This window comes from Saccopteryx leptura, chromosome 1 (assembly GCF_036850995.1).
Source record: "Saccopteryx leptura isolate mSacLep1 chromosome 1, mSacLep1_pri_phased_curated, whole genome shotgun sequence".
NCBI lineage: Eukaryota > Metazoa > Chordata > Mammalia > Chiroptera > Emballonuridae > Saccopteryx > Saccopteryx leptura.
In genome coordinates, this window is record NC_089503.1 from 119,904,042 (window position 1) to 119,922,827 (window position 18,786).

Sequence of the window (18,786 nt, forward strand, 5' to 3'; positions counted from 1 at the left end):
TCCGTGTTGAGCGGGTTCCAGGGTCATCTAGAGATCAAAGACACAAAAGAATCCCCCCAACCCCTCCTCCCGGGAGACTATTTGGTCTCTAACACCAGAGGGAAGAGTGAACCCCTGCTGCCTGCCCCCAGGTGGGGAGGAGCGGACAGAAGTAGAGCGGCTAGTACCCCACCTCCCCGCCCGCCGTGAAGCCTGGGGCTGCCTAGGCGCGGAGTGGGCGGAACCTGGGTGGTAGGTGGGGCGGGGCGCGCCTTCTCGGCTGCTCCCAACTCAGCAGGAGCGCGGGGCGGGGTTGGCTGAGGGCTGGGCTCCTGGAGGGGCGGGGCGAGGAGGGGGAGTAGGCGTGGCCGGGCGAGCGGAGCGAGGCGGGACGTGTGCTCCTGTCTGCAAGGCACTTAGCCGCCGTGAGCGTCCAGAGCCACGGCTCCCGTATACGCATCGGCTAGGCGCTCGCGCGGGGAGAAACTCCGGGCTCGCTTTCTGACTGTTGTCCCCTCTGCTCGCGCCCAGCGCCTCCGGCCCCAGGTCAGAAGGAGGGGGCGCATTCCCAAGTCCCCGGCCGTCCTCCCCCAGCCTAGGAGAAGAATGTGCCACCAGCTGTTCTCCGCTCGCGTGCGCTGCGCCCATAAGTGAAGAACTTGGAGGAAGAGGAGACAAAGGCTGCGTTTGGGACGGATGAGTTAGAGAATTGGGTTTAGGCAAACAAAAGGTGCGAAAGACGAGAAGGGGATAAGGCGATGGCAGCGGGGGAGCCCCGCGGGCTCAAGTTCCTGGGAGTCGCGCCGTAACACGCATGGTTTCCCTGGACCTTCTGCTGGGCTGACTTCCGCGAGCTGGACGCCTGACTTGGGCAAGTTGGGGAACGCACTGGAACAATGGACAACTTCTTCCCAGAGGTGAGTGCCCTCGCGGCCCGGCTCGGGCTGCTTTCCGAGCACAGGGCGCGGGCTCCCTTCCTGTCCGGACCTGGTCTCGATGACCTGGAGGGAGGGATCTGCCCATCGCGCCGCGCGCCAGCCCGTACCTTTTCCTAAGCCCGAGAGGGCGAAACTTCCCGGGAGGTGCCTGAAATCACCCGCCTCACCCCAATTTAGACAACTATTACTCCGATGAGTAAGCCGAGGCAGGTTTTGTTTTATCCCGCGCTTCCACTTTGCCCGGGGAGGTAGCGAAGGTGAGCTTCATTTTGCGTGGGTGGCTGATTCACGGGTGTCCCCGCGGCGCCCGTGAGGTGATGCAGCCGGCGGCTGGGCCCGGCCAGGACATCTGCTTGCCCGACTGCCTGGGTGTAGGAAGCGCAATAAAATGTTCAACCGGGACGTGCCTTTCTCCGAGAAAGGTCTGGTATTTCCTTTGCAAAACGTGCGGGCTTCCTGTGAGAAGGATGCAAATACTTCCAGGGGAGACGGCTTAATGAAGTGTAAGCGGGGAAGGCGACAGTTTAATCATTCACCGTGTTTTTCTGCCCGCCGAACCTTTGGAGTCTAGCTTCAGTTCTCACCAAGAAGTGCTCTTTTAGGGTTTGAGTTCATTCCAGAAGATGGGTCAAAAGATTATGTATTTGTGCTGACTGCTCTTGGCAGATTTTGAATTTGAATGTAAAGGAACCGATTTAGGGCAGACAATGGCTATCTTAAAAGATTAAATTGATGCCCCTTTTAGGGTCATTGAGGGTGCGACACCAGTTACTTGAAATCCTTGACTTGAGACCCCCGCTTTCCCCCCTGCGACCCAGAGTTACTGTGGTTTCTTGGCTCCCTTTCCTTTCTTGGTTGTGTTTATTTAATAAATTCTGTTTAAGTTTGAGGTTTGAAGTGGCTCAGAGTAAACTTAGTTGACTTAAGGGAGTCTGATGTGACTTTCATTGAAAGCGGGGGTGGGGGGTGTTGTAAATCCAGAACAGTTTTGGAATGGTCCAGCAAATTAGATTGTTGGGGGTTGCCTCTGTTCCCCAGTTTGCTTTATCAGACTTACTTGAATATAATACAAGTCATTCTGCTTTTTGGGTGCCCAGGTAGACAACTATAATGATCAAAGTGAGAAATATGTTCTTGTGTAATAGTAACACCCAGTTTTTTCAAAGTGGCGTTTCACATGTGATACCCATATTCTCTGTGAGAGGTGAGCTAGAAAGGAATTTAATCATCCATCAATTAATCACCCATTAATTTGTATTTTTACTTTTTTTAAAGAATGAAATCTATCATTGTGAGACTGGAGCGTTTTCTAATCCATAGAACTTCATGGCTGTAAGAAAACATCAGAACTTTTTGCAGGAGTGTAGGTTAAGCAGTGATTAAAGACCAGGGGGCTTGTTTAATTGTATTTACAGTATCTGTAAGAAAACCTAGACTCTGCTTTCAGGACACTAACTCTTTTAACTTTTTTTGTCTTTGTTTCTGTCTGTTCTGGATCCCTTGATGAGACATAGAATTTGTATTGGGTTTGTTGGGGTCCCAGTCCCCATGCAGCCTGTCTGTGGACTACAGGAGGTCTGTGGCCTCCCCTTGGGAAGAACTCTACCCCCTAGTGCAAGTGGGGGGAACTGCAGGATAACATGGGACAGCTGCAAACTGCCCCCTACATTACCTGGTTGAAAAACTTTTTCCTTACACTATACCTTGGTTCGTTGTAAGGAAACCTGGTTGTTGGATTTTATTTCAGTGATTAATATAATACTGAAGTTGGCCTTTAGCGATCATCACCGCATCTCCTTCATTTCCTAGATAAAGAATTTTAGTCAAAGATGTTAAATCATTTGCCCAAGGTTGAAGAGCTTATTATATATAGAATACAGAACCTTTTTCCTCTGTTGCTGGTGACGTTTTCATTTCAGGGACACTTTTATTTATTTAAAGTTATAATTTTAATTTTCTAATGAATTTCTAATCAACCTTCAAAGTTCTACCCCTAAGGTGGAGGCAAGCAACACCAGTCAGGCTGGCCACACACAGTTGTATTAATTGAAGACAAACACCTATATCATAGGTCCTGTCTCTCAGTTTAGTGTCCTATAACAGATCTTGTTCTGTCCTGTTAGAGTAGAAACATCAGTATGGAGATAATATGTATCCAAGGACAGCAAAATTGTAGGGCCTCCTTATCACTAAGTGGTGTCCTGTTTGGTAACTCTTCCCATTGTGATTTAGGCATAATGACTTATTGCTTATTGGACAATAATTTGAAGCTAATGGTAACAACTGAGAAAAAACAAACAAACATTGAACCAGCTGTTTGTATGTGTTAGCTTCATGTATGAATGGTCAAGTACTAAGGAAGTAGAAGTAACCTGTGACTAGCGGCTGCTACTTAGAGCAGGGCCAGGGTTTCTCAAACTGAATCACTGTCACTTTGGGCCGATTTAGTCTGTTTTAGTGGGGCTGTTCTGTGCCATATGGGATGTTGAGCAGCATCCCTGTCCTCTACCCACTAGATGCTAGTAGAGCCTCCTAATTTGACAACTAAAATGTCTGCAGACATTGCCAAATGAACTATGGGGAGCAATATCACAATATCACTGCTAGCTGAGAACACTGAACTACACCCACAAAGCCGTTGCCTCGTGGACTGAATTCCCGTGCGTGTCGCATGCACAGCCTTCTCGTCTGCAAGGGCCTGCTTTAAGTAGCATCAGACAACTTCCTGCCGGCCTGGCCAGCAGGAAGCCCACGAGGCTTATGTCCCTCAGCTGATGGCTACTGATGTGAAAAGGTATCCTGGGACTGGAGAAATGGAACATTGCACACTCCCTGATGGAGTTTGTTTCTTCATGGCATGCCTTAGATTTTTATGGCTTCTCTGGAGTCAATTGTGTGCACTCCCGGGAAAACTTGTTTTTTCACCATTTGGAGGTAAGTTGTTAAGTTCAGTTCAGGCAGCAACTAAGTTTTGCTATATGTAACCAAAGCAGTTAAAAAAAAAAAAAAGGCAGAAAAGTCTCAAACAGTGAAGTGAGAAGACTACTGTGCGCACATTTGTCGATATTCCGAAGTGGACACTGTGTGTATGTTCCCAGGGCCAAGTACAGTGCTTAGAACACTGCAGGGGCCAGTAAGTACCTACCAGTTGAATTCATGAAGACTGTTTTCTGTTTTAGGAATAGGTGTGGCATAATGGCTGATCAAGCGGAAGATCTTGTGAGGATTATTAATGAGACATAAACAAATGCTTTGATTTTCAGCATATGTAAAATGTACACAAAATATACTCATAAATACAGATACAGGAAGTGTAGGTATCAATGTTTTAAGGGATAAATGTTAGGTAGAGCTGGACTGTTGCCCACTGTTTCTTACAGCCTGGTTCACTCTGGTTTGGAACAAACTCGGCTTGGAAGATAAGTGGAAGCACCTTCATCCTTTCCACTCAGTTTGGGTCAGGATCATGGGTTTGGTTGTTACCTGAAGTTGTTCAACTAACTTTTTAAGCTGGGGAGAGCTCTTGAGCTTATTTATTTATTTATTTTTTTAACAATTTTTTTTGAAAAAAATTTATTTATTTTTGGTGGCAGAGACAGATAAAAAGGGAGATGAGAAGCATCAATTTTTTGCTGTGGCTCCTTAGTTGTTCATTAATTGCTTTTTCATATGTGCCTTGAGTGGGGGGCTTCAGCAGAGTGAGTGACCCTTTGCTCAAGCCAGCAACCTTTGGGCTCAAGCCAGCGACCATGGGGTCATGTCTATGATCCCATGCTCAAGCAGTGACCCCACGTTTAAGCTTGTGAGCCTGCACTTAAGTTGGCGACCTCGGGGTTTCGAACCTGGGTCCTCTGCGTCCCAGTCCAATGCTCTATCCACTGTGCCACCGCCTGGTCAGGCAGCTTGTATTTTTTAAATCATATTTTATTTTGTTTTAGAGCTTATTGATATTTCTTATTTTGGTAAAAGAAAAAAATATTGTTATTTTTGGCAGGACCTTCCCTCCTCCCCCATCATCTCTCCCAGGTAGAGGGGAAGCTCTGAGGACTTCCCGTTCCACCTACTCCTGAAGCCCATGCTTTTGAGGATTGTATAATAGAGTCAGAGCATTTGCTTTTTCTCACATTGGAGTTAAAGTATTTGTCTTGCCTTTTCTGTATACTCTGTGAAGATTTCTATTGCTAAGTACATTTTTTGGCCACTGTCACATTGGAACAGCAAAGCCCAGGAGCAGCTGTGAGCAAGACAGTTGTTGCTAGCAGGGAGCTCTGATGTCAGCGGCCAGGACGCGCAGGGAGGGGCCGCTACCCCCATATCACGTGGCCTGCTGTTCTTGCTCTTACTTCTCACAGAATCGGGCACAAACTGGCGTGGGCAGGGCCTTCATATGAACCGGAATGGTGCAGGGAGTAAGTGAAGTATTTGCTTTTCCAGAGCCTCTGGCTTTGAGTGGCATCACCTATAAGGACAGGAGACTTGAATGTATTCTTCTGTTGAGATTGGTAGGAGAGGGGACCTTACTGTGAAGCAGTTTCAAAACTTTGCATTCAGGGTAACTGCTACGTAACATTTTCTTGTCATCAATTTGCAGGGAGCATTTAAAAATAAGCATCGCATGATGTCTACATTAAGTTTGGCAAGACTTTTCTGTGCCTGAAAGCCCCTAGGCAGAAGGAAAAACTCCTTAAAAGTAGAAAAGATTTGGCCTCTGGGAGCCCGGCTGTGCCCCTCCCCCCTGTGGGAGCCTGGCCAGGTTACCTGACTTTCTTGGCCTTTATTTCTCTGGTCTGTAAATGGGCATAGTAGGGTTGCCATTGCATGGTTTTTGGGTGAATTTGAGATAAGATTTACAAAGTGCTTAGCATGCGGTAGATAGATGAGTCATAATAAGAGTTTAGTTATAGTAACTTAGAAACTAACTAAGGATGAGTGGCTGTCTCTGGTGAACGACATCCCGGTGCTCAACATTGCAGGGAGGCCTCGGCCTCAGAGACATCCCCCAGTGTCAGTTCTCGTGCTGGGTTGCATTTATTAATTTGCTTCCATTCAACCTGTCCGCTTCCAGCAGGTTTTGTATTTCCAGAATTTTGTCCAAAGCATGTCCATATTGCTTACAGAATCAAGGTCACGTTCCTGAGTCCGGTTTTCCAGGCCGTCTGATCTTATGACTCTCTTCATTCTTTGGCCCGAATGACTTCAACTCCAGAGGCTCCCCTCCCAGCCCGGCTCCAGCACCTTTGTGCGTGCCGCCCTCACTGAGGATCAGATGGCCTGCCTGTCCAGCTCCTTTTTGAAAGCACCACTGACAGGTCTAGTTCACGGTGACCCCTGCTCCCTTTGCTCTGAACTTGGCTCTGCCTTTCTGTCCTGGTCATCTTAGGAAATTTTACTTCTGTTAGCTAGAGACTTTGCATACCTTCTTTCTCCCCCCTTCACAAATGAGTCAACAGCCTTGATAGGTTAAATGTCCCATTTATAGACTTTATTACCTCATTTGTACTGAGAGATCCTTAAAGATGGGGTTCTGTCCTTGTATAGCCTTTATTTTGCCCTCACGTACAGATATTTTTATGGTGGGAGGGGAGATGTTCATAACTTTTTTCATTAATTGTGAAGAATTTTACAAAGTGAGGCACAGAGAGGTTAAGTCATTGGCCCAGTGTCACACAGCTAGAAAATGACAGCCAGGACTTGAACCCAGACAGGTTACCTCCAGAGCCTCTGCTCCTCACATCCTGGCCATGCATTTCTGTCCTGTCCTGTTGGAGTCGTTAGCCCTTTGGCAAAGTGCCATGTACAGTAGGCAGTTAGTACATGACTTTTGAGTTGAAAACAGCATTGAGTTTGGGAAAACAAGTGACCCACACCCCAGAAACACTGTAAGCCCAGCAGGAAAATGTGAATCAGCTTTTGAATATGCCACTAATTTTTATTTGGTTTTTAACTTGGGAAAGACAAGTGTCTTCTGTTTACTTGTAAAACACAGTTTCTAAAGCTGCTGGCCCGAATCTTATGAGGATGGCAGGAAGACTTGTGTAAGAAGGTGCTTGGAAAACTGGGTTTTTGAGAAGTTGCCTATTTTATTAAAAGAGGGTTGGATGACTCATTTTTCTCCCCAATTCTAATGCTCAATTACTAGAGTATTTCTCTTTGAGGTTTTCTGATGGAATCTTCTCTCCCTTTATTTTTTAAGTGAGAGGAGAGGAGATATAAAGACAGACTCCTGCATGCACCCCAAACAGATCCACCTGGCAACCCCCATCTGGAGCCATGCTCACAACAGGAGGCTTTGTGGGGCCATCCTAAGCACCCAGGGCTGACATGCTCAAATCAAATGAGTCATGACTGTGGGAGGGGAAGAGAGAGAGAGAAAAAGAAGGGAGAGGAAAGGAGATGCAGATGGTCGCATCTCCTGTGTGCTCTGACCGGGAATCAAACCTGGGACTTCAACACTCTGGGTCCATGGTCTACTGCTGAGCCAACTGGCCAGGGCAAGATTCTTCTTCCTTTATTTATTTTTTTTAATGAGAGGAGGGGAGGCAAAGAGACAGATTCCCACATGCGCCTAGACAGGAATCCACCTGGCAAACCCACTAGGGGGCGATGCTCTGCCCATCTGGGGCCCTTGCTCCATTGCAACTGGAGCCATTTTTTAGCTTGAGGCAGAGGCCATGAAGCCATCCTCAGCGCCCAGGGCCAACTTGCTCTAATTGAGCCTTGGCTGCAGGAGGAGGAAAAGGAAGAGAGACAGACAGACAGACAGATAAGAGGGGGAGAGTGGAGAAGCAGATGGGTGCCTTTCCTGTGTGCCCTGACTGGGAATTGAACCTGGGACTTCCATATGCTGGGCTGACACTACCACTGAGCCACCTGGCCAGGGCCAAGAATTTTCTGAGGAAAGATTCTGGCCACTTTCCCAAGTTTTCCCCATATTGGTTGTGTTTTACTTGTTAGCTTATTAATACTCGTGAAGTGATCATAACAGCAGAGAGGATTGTTTCTCAAAGAGCCTTCCTTGAATGAAATATTTGGCGTCCTTGTTAATAAGGGCTTTTCAGAAAATGTCTCCACCATCCAAAAGTAAGAAACGAGTCCTCGATTTCAACCTGGCATCTCATGTTACATATCAGCATATCATCCGACTCTGCCAGTTACAGGAAAAGGTGTTCTAGTTCTAGTGGCCAAGCTGTGATGTGTCTGTTGAAACACAGCCTGGACCAGGGAGCAGCGTCTGGGAGGGGTACTTCCTACCTACCTCTGCCCTCACCCAAGCATCGGTAGCTGCTTTCAGGATTGAAAATCGCCTCAGTATAAAAGCATTTCACATTGTGATAATTTTTATATTAGAAAAGATAGGCAAGGTTGAATTTTTGTACTTTGGGGTAGGCACATTTGTCTTTACTACTTGTCTGTGATTTAGAGGCCAAGATAAAATGAGATGTTGGAATGTAGCTTTTTTACTTGGTCTCTTACCCAACATTGGGTCCTAAAAGAACCCATAATTCTTTTAAATGTCATTTTGAGGGAGGGGATCAGTTAAATAACATGTGAGTAGTATCCATTGACATTGTGAAGAGAGGTTGACTTCTATCAAAGAGTCTGTGTTTGCCCTGGCCGGTTGGCTCAGCGGTAGAGCGTCGGCCTAGCGTGCGGAGGACCCGGGTTCGATTCCCGGCCAGGGCACACAGGAGAAGCGCCCATTTGCTTCTCCACCCCTCCGCCGCGCTTTCCTCTCTATCTCTCTCTTCCCCTCCCGCAGCCAAGGCTCCATTGGAGCAAAGATGGCCCGGGCGCTGGGGATGGCTCTGTGGCCTCTGCCTCAGGCGCTGGAGTGGCTCTGGTCGCAACATGGCAACGCCCAGGATGGGCAGAGCATCGCCCCTGGTGGGCGTGCCGGGTGGATCCCGGTCCGGCGCATGCGAGAGTCTGTCAGACTGTCTCTCCTTGTTTCCAGCTTCAGAAAAATGAAAAAAAAAAAAAGAGTCTGTGTTTGTGATATCTACTTTGTTAAAATTCCGTTAAAAAGAAGTTTGTCTAGTAGACTATATACTCATGTGTGTGGCCTACCATACATTTTGGGGCTTTATTAGCTTTATAGATATTTAAGTTAGATTACTAAGGATATATTTAGAGTTAAAAGTGTTTTTGCTAGAAAAAAAGCTTTTGCTAAATAGATATGCTGGGGTTTTTTTGTCATTTTAAAGCCATTTTTCTATTAATTCTGCAAAGAATATGCATCAAGTTTAGGAAATTTAGAAAATGCCATAAGCAAAAGACAAAAACTCCCTAGGTTCACTCTTTTTTTCTTTAATTTAATTTTATTGATTTTGCAGAGAGAGGTGGTGGACCTCGAGAAGTATCAACTCATAGTTGCTTCACCTTAGCTGTTCATAGATTGATTGTCTATTGCCTTGACCGGGCAACCCCCATGTCAAACTGGCAACCTCAGCATTCCAGGTTGATGCTTTATCCACTGCGCCACCACAGGCCAGGCTCCCTGGGTCCTACTCTTAGTGATTCGTGGTATATGCTTTCTATGCCTTTGTATATGTTTGTGTAAAAGCACACCTGGAATGGTTTTACACTTAGGAGTTGACTGAGAAAAGCTTTAAATGTCAAGAAACTTACACGTGTACAGGCAGCCGCTGTCGTTTTTAGGACCCGGGCAGGAGTGCAAATGCAAGCCCCATATCACATATCTAAATATTTAAAAGTTATGACTCAAGCTTAAAAACTGGTAACTAATATTTCATCTATTCCCCTACCTTGACAGATATCCCTTCATTAGGACACAGTTGAAAAAGGTTTAAAGCTACGGTTTTTACTGCTGAAAGTCAGCAGACTATCAAAGGTGAATGAAGATAATTATAATTTTACATGTCTGGCTATCCTTTTGATGGGCTAGTGACATTTGCATGAATAATAGACATATATTCCATATATGTGTGCCATAAATCTATTCTTCTTGCTCATATTTCACAAAAATCAATAATTCTATGATGACGATTTTCAGATAGGAATGCCGAAGGAAAAAACCTTTCCTGAGTCATTGTGGTTCTTAGATTTTTTAAATTATTGTTATTAATTTTAGTTTGGAGAAGCCTAAGGCTGGTTACTGGTATTGTCAACAAAACTCATAGCGATAATTAGGTTTGAAAAGCAATAAATAGGACTGCATTTGGTAAGTTACTGATACTGCAAGATGAATAAAATTTTTTAATTTTATTGTCACTGTCATTAATCTGACATGACTTTTTTTTCTTTTTGACAGAGACAGAGAGGGGACTTGATAGGGACAAACAGACAGGAAGGTAGAGAGATGAGAAGCATCAATTCTTAGTTGCAGCCTTAGTTGTTTATTGATTGCTTTCTCATATGTCTTGACTGGAGGGCTACAGCAGAGTGAGTGACCCCCTACTCAAGGCAGCAACCTTAGGCTCAAGCCAGCAGCCTTGGGCTTCAAGCCAGTGACCTTAGGGCTCAAGCCAGCAACCAAGCTCAAGCTGGTGAGCCCATGCTCAAGCCAGATGAGCCTGTGCTCAAACCGGTGACCTCGGTGTTTCGAATCTGGATCTTCCGTATCCCAGTCCGATGCTCTATTCACTGTGCCACTGCCTGGTCAGGCTAATCTGACATAACATGAATCTCACCATTTCTTAAAACAGTCTCTAGGCCAATTAAATATTTTTAAAATTGTTTTTCACAGTTTTCAATACTGTGCATATTATAAAGAAAACTGAACACAGAAGTTGATTTATTTATAATGTGTTTTCAGATGAGACGATACCTTAATGCACTTTGGCCATAAAATAATCTTCATAAAAATCTGATTGGGGATTGTGTGTGTGTGTGTGTGTGTGTGTGTGAGTGTGACTTTTTCCTTCCTTATCACACAAACGTTTTTATTTCCTTAAACTGATTTTTAAACATTTTCTTGAAATATTCATTGTTTTGCATGCTTCAGGTTTGTTCCTTTTCAATTGAGAGTTTTCTCTATTTTAAAAGTAAAATAGCCAAAATCATTGTTTGGGGTATGGGGAAGCTTTACTAATATTATTAATGGTAAGCAATAGTTCATATCAAATAACTCCTGTTTACTACAAGTTCAAAATTAATCTCTTTTTCATCTCAGACCATGATTAACTCTTCGAGGAAATTCTGTTTACTCTTTTTTTTTTTTTTTTTTGTCTTTGTGCCTGCAGCCCAAGGCAAAGGGACCTAGGTGTCCAGTTCTAGGCTTCCAACCCGTTCCTCCTGGGCAGGTATCATCATTTATATGACCGTTTTAAGTAGTTTCTTTTTGTTTGCTTTTATAGAAGACCGCACACAAACATTCTTGCTTATCATTGCATACTTGTCTGATTATTTCTTCTGGGCGTGGAGATGTTTGATCCAAGGGTTTTGTTCATTTTTACTTATTATTCCACAGCAAAAGTCTTATGAGATGTGTCAGTGCGGCTTAACTGCAGGCCCAGCTGAGGCACCCTGTCATGATGTATTTATGATGAGAGATTTCATAACTTCTTGTTAGGCTCTTAATGACGTGCATTGTTTCACAAAGGAAGTTAACATTTAATACCAGATTTCTGTGTCCACTGTTAGGTTCTTCTTTGAGTCTGAGTGGAGCGGAGAGGCATTCTTTACAGTTAATAGCAGGGCTCTTGATTTATGTGTGGTCCCCAGAAAATCCCAGTGTGGTTGCTAATGTTCATTTAAGGCCAAAGCACACTCTAGGGATGCAGCTTTGTGCTGCCTGGGGAGCCATTGGCCATTTGTTTAGAGTATTGTTTGTGTGGGTTTTCCTTTTAGTTTTCATTCCTTTGCATTGCAAGTGTCCTTCTTGGGAGTTAACCCTGGGCCACAGCAATTATGTGGTAGTGGGTCTAATGGTAGGGATTTGGGTCACGTGCAAACACTGGTATGTTTGTGTCTATGTGTGTCTGTGTGTATATGTGTTTTGACTTTAAGGCTTATTATTCTAATTAATTACCTCCAGGAAATCTTTCCATGAACTTTGAAATAACAGTGTTGAGTGCTAGGTGCAAATAACGCTACATCTTTTATGATGATGTCATTTTATGCAGGTTTGCCTCTTTATTTCCTCCCACGTTTTCTTCTTTTAATGATGTGGGCGAAGGGCCAAGGTATTCCGCCTTCTGGTAGTTTTCAGCCTTAGATTTTTCAGATCTGGACAAGTGTGTCTTCTTTCTGGGCCTTCTCAACCTCGTCACTGTTGACATTTCGCCGGATCAATCTTTTGTAGTTGGGGGTTATCCTGTGCATTGTGGGATGTTGAGCGGCATCCCTGAATCAAATCGCTAGGTGCTAGTAGCATTCACTTTCCTCAGGTGTGACAACCGAAATATCTGCAGACATCACGAATGTTCCCTGGGGAAGAAGGAAGCACAGAATGGCTCCAGTTGAGAATCTCTGTGCTGTGTCCACACTTTAGTGGCCACAGCTTACATTTGGATCTCATTGGTACTTTTTTCACTCTTCCTCTTAATTGCTTTCCATCTCTTTCGGTGATGGGAAGCACTCCTTAGTGTTGAAGTTTTAGAATCCAAACTCTAAATCATTGTTTATCATTCAAGTCATATGTTGTTTGGTTTAGTTAGAATACTCGCATCCAGCTGTACCCTCTGCCCGAAGGCTTTTTGTGAGTCCTCCTCCTGGTGTTTTACCTCTCACTCCCTAAATTTCCTTTCAGGTCCTCTCCTTGAAGCATTAAAGAAATATATATCAGCTTAACCAGGCGGTAGCACAGTGGATGGAGTGTAGGCCTCGGATGCTGAGGACCCAGGTTCTAAACCCTGAGGTCACCAGCTTGAGTACAAGGGTCGCTGGCTTGAGCCCAAGGTTGCTGGCTTGAGCAAGGGGTCACTGGCTCAGCTGGAGCCTCCCCTTTCCCGTCAAGGCACATATGAAAAAGCAATCAATGAGCAACTAAGGTGACACAATTACGAGCTGATGCTTCTCATCTCTCTCCCTTTCTGTTTGTGTCCCTGTCTTCTCGCTAGGGAGGAAAGAAAGAGGCTAACAATATTTGCATGATAAAATACTTTGTCTCATGGTGGTTTAGAGCCCAGATTCTTATGGCCCTCCTTGTTTACTCTTTGTAGTAGATTTAAATACTGTTAAAATATTTTTTGACTTGTGACTTTATATCTGGAGTCATTTGAGGTAGATTTGCTCAGGCGTGGTGCATTTGAACTCTTGTTCATCACGGTAGTAACTAGAATATTTCCTATTCTTGGTCTCTTTCCCCAATGTAGAAACTGTGTGAAATAAAATGACTTTTGCATGGTTAATGCTGCCGATGTCCCAGCCCTAACATGTTACAGCCCCATATGGTCTAGCCAGGTGAGCAAATGGATATTGGAGTTTGCTAGAGCCAAGACTTCTTGAGGTGTTTAGCAACTGTGTAACAAGATATTCCTGTCATCCATCAGTATCTCAACAGGACTGAATGGACAGGGGATTTTTCTGATGAACTCCCAGACTTCTAAAACCACTGACAGTGTCCTAATTTGAGTCAGGCATAGGGTGGTGGCAACAGTGAGGGGGTCATCAGGTGAAAATTATATTTTATGGCTTAACTATATTATCTATCTAAATCTATAGTTATATCTTAGTTACATTTATTCCAAAATTGATTTCTGTAGTATTACAGAAAAATAAATAAAATATTTATTATATAGTGGGATATAGTAATTTTTCTCCAGGCTTCCTTAATGAGCTTGCACTTATCCTAAAACAGCATTGGAGTAGACAGTTGGACAGGTTCTGTCACAGAGCACCGGGAAACCGGTGTGTGTTTGAGATGGAAGAAGGCCAGAGGGCCAGCATTGGAGATCGGTACTGTGCTCTCTGGACCTTCCCTGTCATTTATTGTTTTAGTTAATTACCAAGCACTCTGGTTACGGATCCTGATGAAGCAAGAGATGACTTCTTGGAATTGAGGCTAAGTGAAACCTGACCCGCGAACTCCACACCTTCTCTTTTCTTTGCTATTGAATACTTCTCTCAGTTTTGATGAGTAAGTGTGTGCTGCTTCTTTCTGCTTAATTTTTACCTAGCACTTGTTTTTCTTGCGAGCCATAGTAACGAGTCACTGAAAGCTTGGTCAAGGCTGTTGAATCAGCAAGTGGAACTCTCATTTGCTGAAGATAAGTGGAAGAATACTTACAAGTTCTCACCTTCATTGTTCTCCCCAAACCTTCAGGCAGGAGAGAAGTTAAGTTGGGTTTGTTTTAAAGTTCCTGGAATTACTCGGTGGCTGAGGAGTTGTTTGTTTGTTTGTTTGTTTTTAATTTCAGCTTTTTTGAGATATAACTGACATATAAAATTGTAAGGTGTTTGAAGTGTACATCATGGGAGGAGTGAGTTCTTCCCATGCTTCTCCTCACCTTTGATTTTCTCTTCTAGCTGAAGGACAAAAAGGGACAAAAACTTAATCTGATGTTTTTTGACTTTGTTGCTCTTTTGAGGGAAGGGGACAGATATTCAAAATTTATTTTCCAACAGTCAGCATTAGCAGGTGACACTACAGGGTTTTCTCTGTAGATCACACAATCACAAACCTCTGGTGTGTGTCCTCTGTAATAATATCCATTTCACAGTGTAAACAGGTCTATTCTGTGCACTTACAGTTCCAGAAGAAAAGGCAAAACATTTTGTTGTTGTTGTTGTTTTGGATCTAAAGTCAGATGCAATAACTTTGTTGCTTTCTAACGTATAAAATGCTGTAGATGAGACATCTTTCTGTAGATGAACTGTTGTATCATACATGCATGCTTTGTTTATTGACTGGGAATCACTTAAATGAACTCTGCAAGACTCCAAATGGGATATCTAATTTGTTAGAATAAAAGTGTTCTTCTATCTGCTGACATAAAATTAATTTAAGTGGATAATTTGTTGGGCATTAGCTGACCCTGACATGGAATTAAGGTCTCAGATGGTTCATGATGGAAATCTGGGCTTGATCGGTTGGTAATGAGGCTTCAGTTATGACATTGTCACCAAGGCTAGGACTTAACAACTGTGCCCAAGCCATGCAGCTTGTAAGGGGCTGGCACCGAGTGCTTACCAGCTTAGTTAATTCAGATTAACAAGAAACTCGAATATGGTGAATGATTTCTTTGCTTCACAGCTCTCTACTTGTTAAAGACCACCGTTGAGTTCAGTGTGATTCAATTGTGCCAAGGGACCTGTGATGGGCCTGGCATGTGTGAGACTAAGGCTGTGCTAAAGTTGACATCTGGGTTCAAGTGGGATTCCCACCTCTGCCTTCCTGAGACCATGATGATGTGGAGGGGGCACCAGAGGACACCGAGGAAGTACCATTGATTAACTGGTGAAACTGAAATGTCCCTAAGATTTATCTAGACACTATAAACCTCTAAAACTAACAATAATAATTTATGAGACACTCAGTAGCATTTACTCTGCTAAGCCCTTTGTAGACATCATGTCATTGAATCCTCTGCATGCTAGCAAGTATGATTAATCTTCTGTAGAGGTGATCAGTTGTGGCTAATAGAGGTTAAGTAACAGTCAGGTCACGCAGCTGGTAGATGGGATTCCATGTTATTTTGTCTGACTTCAGAGCCTGTGTTCATTTTTTTCTTCTGAGTTGATATCTCAGGAGCTTATCACAACTCTCCCGGCCAGGGGGATTGCCAGTCTGGAAGATTGACACTGAATGTATCAAGTATTTGGACTTTTCTTAGGGCTGTATGATCCCACACTGGGCAACGTTCATATTTCAAGGTTATTTTCATGGCTTGTGTACCCAGTTGCGGGTGTGTTTTGTCTAGGATCCCTCAAATATAAGACATATTTGAGGCTACAAACTCAGTATTGCAAGTGGGCAAAACAAAAATAGTAGCTTCAGCAAAAATATCAAGGCTGCAGAATTAACAATGACGTAGATGGGCCACATAGGCCTCCTCGGACACCACTGGGCCCGAGATGTCATGGGACCTATTGAATAGTTCTTTTGCTGGCTACTCTGCGAGAGTATAGGGTTACTGATGCTGGCTATCATCATGAGGTTCTTTTATAAATGGGCACTACAGGCATCGTCGGGCGTCCCAGCAGAAGCTCATGAAGGTCCTTGGGAGGCTGTTACGGGTCCGAGTCACATAGCGTGGCTGTGTGGCCAGCAGGTGGGGTCGGCACAGTGGACTCCAGCGGTGCCTAATATTAAGGTCTTTATCATTTTGTCAGGACCAAACAGATGTTGCCCTGCCTTTCCTGTCCTCCCTTATTGCCCAAGTCCACGTTCCCAGGTGCCTCCTTCCAGTGAGGAGCCCAGGCCGGCTGGGTGTTGTATATTGCTTCTTGCCGTATGTGAAATCATTTAAAACATTCAACACTGAGGTACAGAGAGCACCCCGCATTGCGGAGGTTCTTCCCTCTGCCGTGCCTCTTCGGCAGCTTCTCCTCATCTCCCCACTTTCCCCGCACACCCCAAGTAGGTGTAGGCTTGCTTTTGCCTGCTCTACATGCAGCTCTGATTTTGCTGGCCTTTTTTCTGAACTTTAATATGTACAGATGTACTGTGGTTCTAATGGGTTGCTTTTGTTCCGACTTCAGATCTTGCGGTCCCTGGTCACACTCAACCCCACATCCCACACCAGCCTGTTAGGCCACTGCCCAGGGTGGATCATGGTTTTGTGCAGAACGGCCTCTCCTGGCCTCCTCTCCTGTCTCTGGCTTATTGCTTCCTGGGGTCTCCACCCTGCAGATGCAGATTTTCCAAAGACAGACCTGTGAAGGAGGAGAATCTCCAATACTGGAGGCAGAACTTGAAATTAGTCACTCAGTCTTGAGTTTCAGATGGCCAGGCAAGGTGGAGCAGAACATCATAGTTTGAAATGTCACCAGCAATTGCTGGCACAATGGCCTGGATTCCTGCCCGAATTACCATGTAGCCCTCTCCCTGCTCTACTGCAGATCAGAGAAGAGTTGGTTGGTTATATTACCCAAGGTTTGGGTTTTTAAAAGTAATTGGCAGGAGTTTTTAGATACTATTGCTAGCTGCTTGTACCTTTTTTGTTTGGTGAATTTTTAGCAAGCACCTTTCCATTCTGAATATGAAAGTCATTTGCTTTATAACTGGGGAGAAAGCAACAATTTTTGACATTTGTGTTAGGAAATCGATCGCAAAAGAATGGAAACACTGTGAGAAATGCAAGCTCCTTCCTGGTGAACTTTATAAACACCAAAGAGAAGATAGAATCAATTATTTTTTTTGAGGAATAAACAGAATTTCCTTGCATTCCGGTGTTCAGTGGGTAGCTGGCCAGGAAGCGTGCCTATAGCTCAGGAATTATCCCAAACCAAACTAATGGGAAAAGTCTGACTTGCTGGAGGCTGAAATTCAATATGAGGTGGTGACATAGGGTGTGTCTGTGCGTGTGTGTGTGTGTGTGTGTGTGTGTACGTGTGTGTACGTGTGTGTACGTGCACGTATGCATATGTTAGTGGTGGGGTAGGTTCGCGGGTGAAAGATGTAGGAAGCCCTAACCCCTGGCAGCTATAAATAGAATAGTTACTTGAGTGACTAAAATTCATGCTTTTTAAAAGGGCTTTCTTCTGCCATTTGGTCAGAATTAAGATTTGATTCAATATATTATGTCCGAGACTAGCCTGAAAACATACTCATTTTCCTTTTGATTTGAGCCAAGTTTAATTAAGAGCACTGCTTGACAAGCCCATTAAATAATTGAAACACTTTCCTTCAAAAGCTTTCTCTGAATGGAGGCACTATGTACAAAATAACACATTTCTTAAAGCCTGTGTTGAGACCCAGACTCCATGAGGCAGTATGTAAAAGGGTTGTGAACAGTGGCTCATAGTGGCTAGTAGCTAAGGACAGTGAGTGAAATGAGCCCACTTGAGGGCGATAGGGCCTGGTGGGGACTGCGGTTGACTGTAGCTCACAGACCTGGAAAAATTAAGGTTCAGTGTTGCCAGGCCATATAGTTTTTAAAGAGAGGCCAGATATGTAGATGTCTGAATTGTCTCAGTTTGTCAAATGTCGACAAGTAATGCAGCACATTTTGTTTTTTCCTGAGTGGGCCATACAGAACTCAAAAGGGCTGCTCCTTTCTAAATAGTGAAGCTATAATACTTGAGTGACTAAAATTCATGCTTTTTAAAAGGGCTTTCTTCTGCCATTTAACTTTGGAGCAAAAAAAAAAGCAATGGTATGGCTTATATTTTCCTTTGGGTTAGTTTTAGCTTGTTTCTGAAAAATATTAACTATCTTGTGAAACTGGATTGAGATGATCCCCATGTTATTCAGTCTTTTTGGCTCATTCCTTATGTTTTACTTGGGATAGAAGCTGGATAATTTTTGTCTTTTGAAAGGAGAAAATGGTTAAAAGTTTACTCTATATTTTTTACAGAGCTGTGAGGTTTGGAGAGTTGGATGCCATACTGCCCCACCCCACTTTATCACTGAACATTCACTCAGCGATGACCAAGGACCTCCCCACAGAGTGTAGTTGAAGGGGAAGGTGTGGAAGCACGCTGCCTGCTGCCCGATGTATGATTTTAGGCAAGCTAGTGACCCATCAGTGCCTCATGCTCCTGTTTGTAAAATGGGTTTGATCATAACTGTCCTGAGCTGCCACAACAAAATACCACGGACTGGCGGCTTAAACAAAAGATGTTTGCGTTCTCACGGTTCTGGAAGCTGGGAGCCCAGGATTCAGGTGCTAGCTGATTCAGTTCCTGGTGAGAGCCCTTGTCCTGGCTTGCAGAGCTGCTGTGTGGCTGTGTCCCAGCATGGAGGAGAGAGTGAGCTTGAGGGCATGAGTGAGGCTTCTGGTGTCTCTTCTTACAAGGACCCTAA

General features: G+C 44.3%; 1 protein-coding gene across 2 annotated transcripts in view; it reads left to right on the plus strand.

Annotated features, from left to right (window-relative positions):
- Positions 1-346: 346 nt before the first annotated feature.
- MYO10 (myosin X) overlaps positions 347-18,786 on the plus strand; it is a 224,426-nt gene continuing 205,986 nt past the window's right edge. Inside the window, exon 1 of one of the 2 annotated variants that reach the window (XM_066374157.1) lies at positions 347-896. In XM_066374157.1, the coding sequence (XP_066230254.1) occupies positions 876-896 (21 nt within the window). In that variant the 5' untranslated portion in view covers positions 347-875. Of the gene's footprint in view, positions 897-13,937; positions 13,957-18,786 lie in introns of those variants that run through there. The other variant, XM_066374163.1, reaches the window with a different exon arrangement.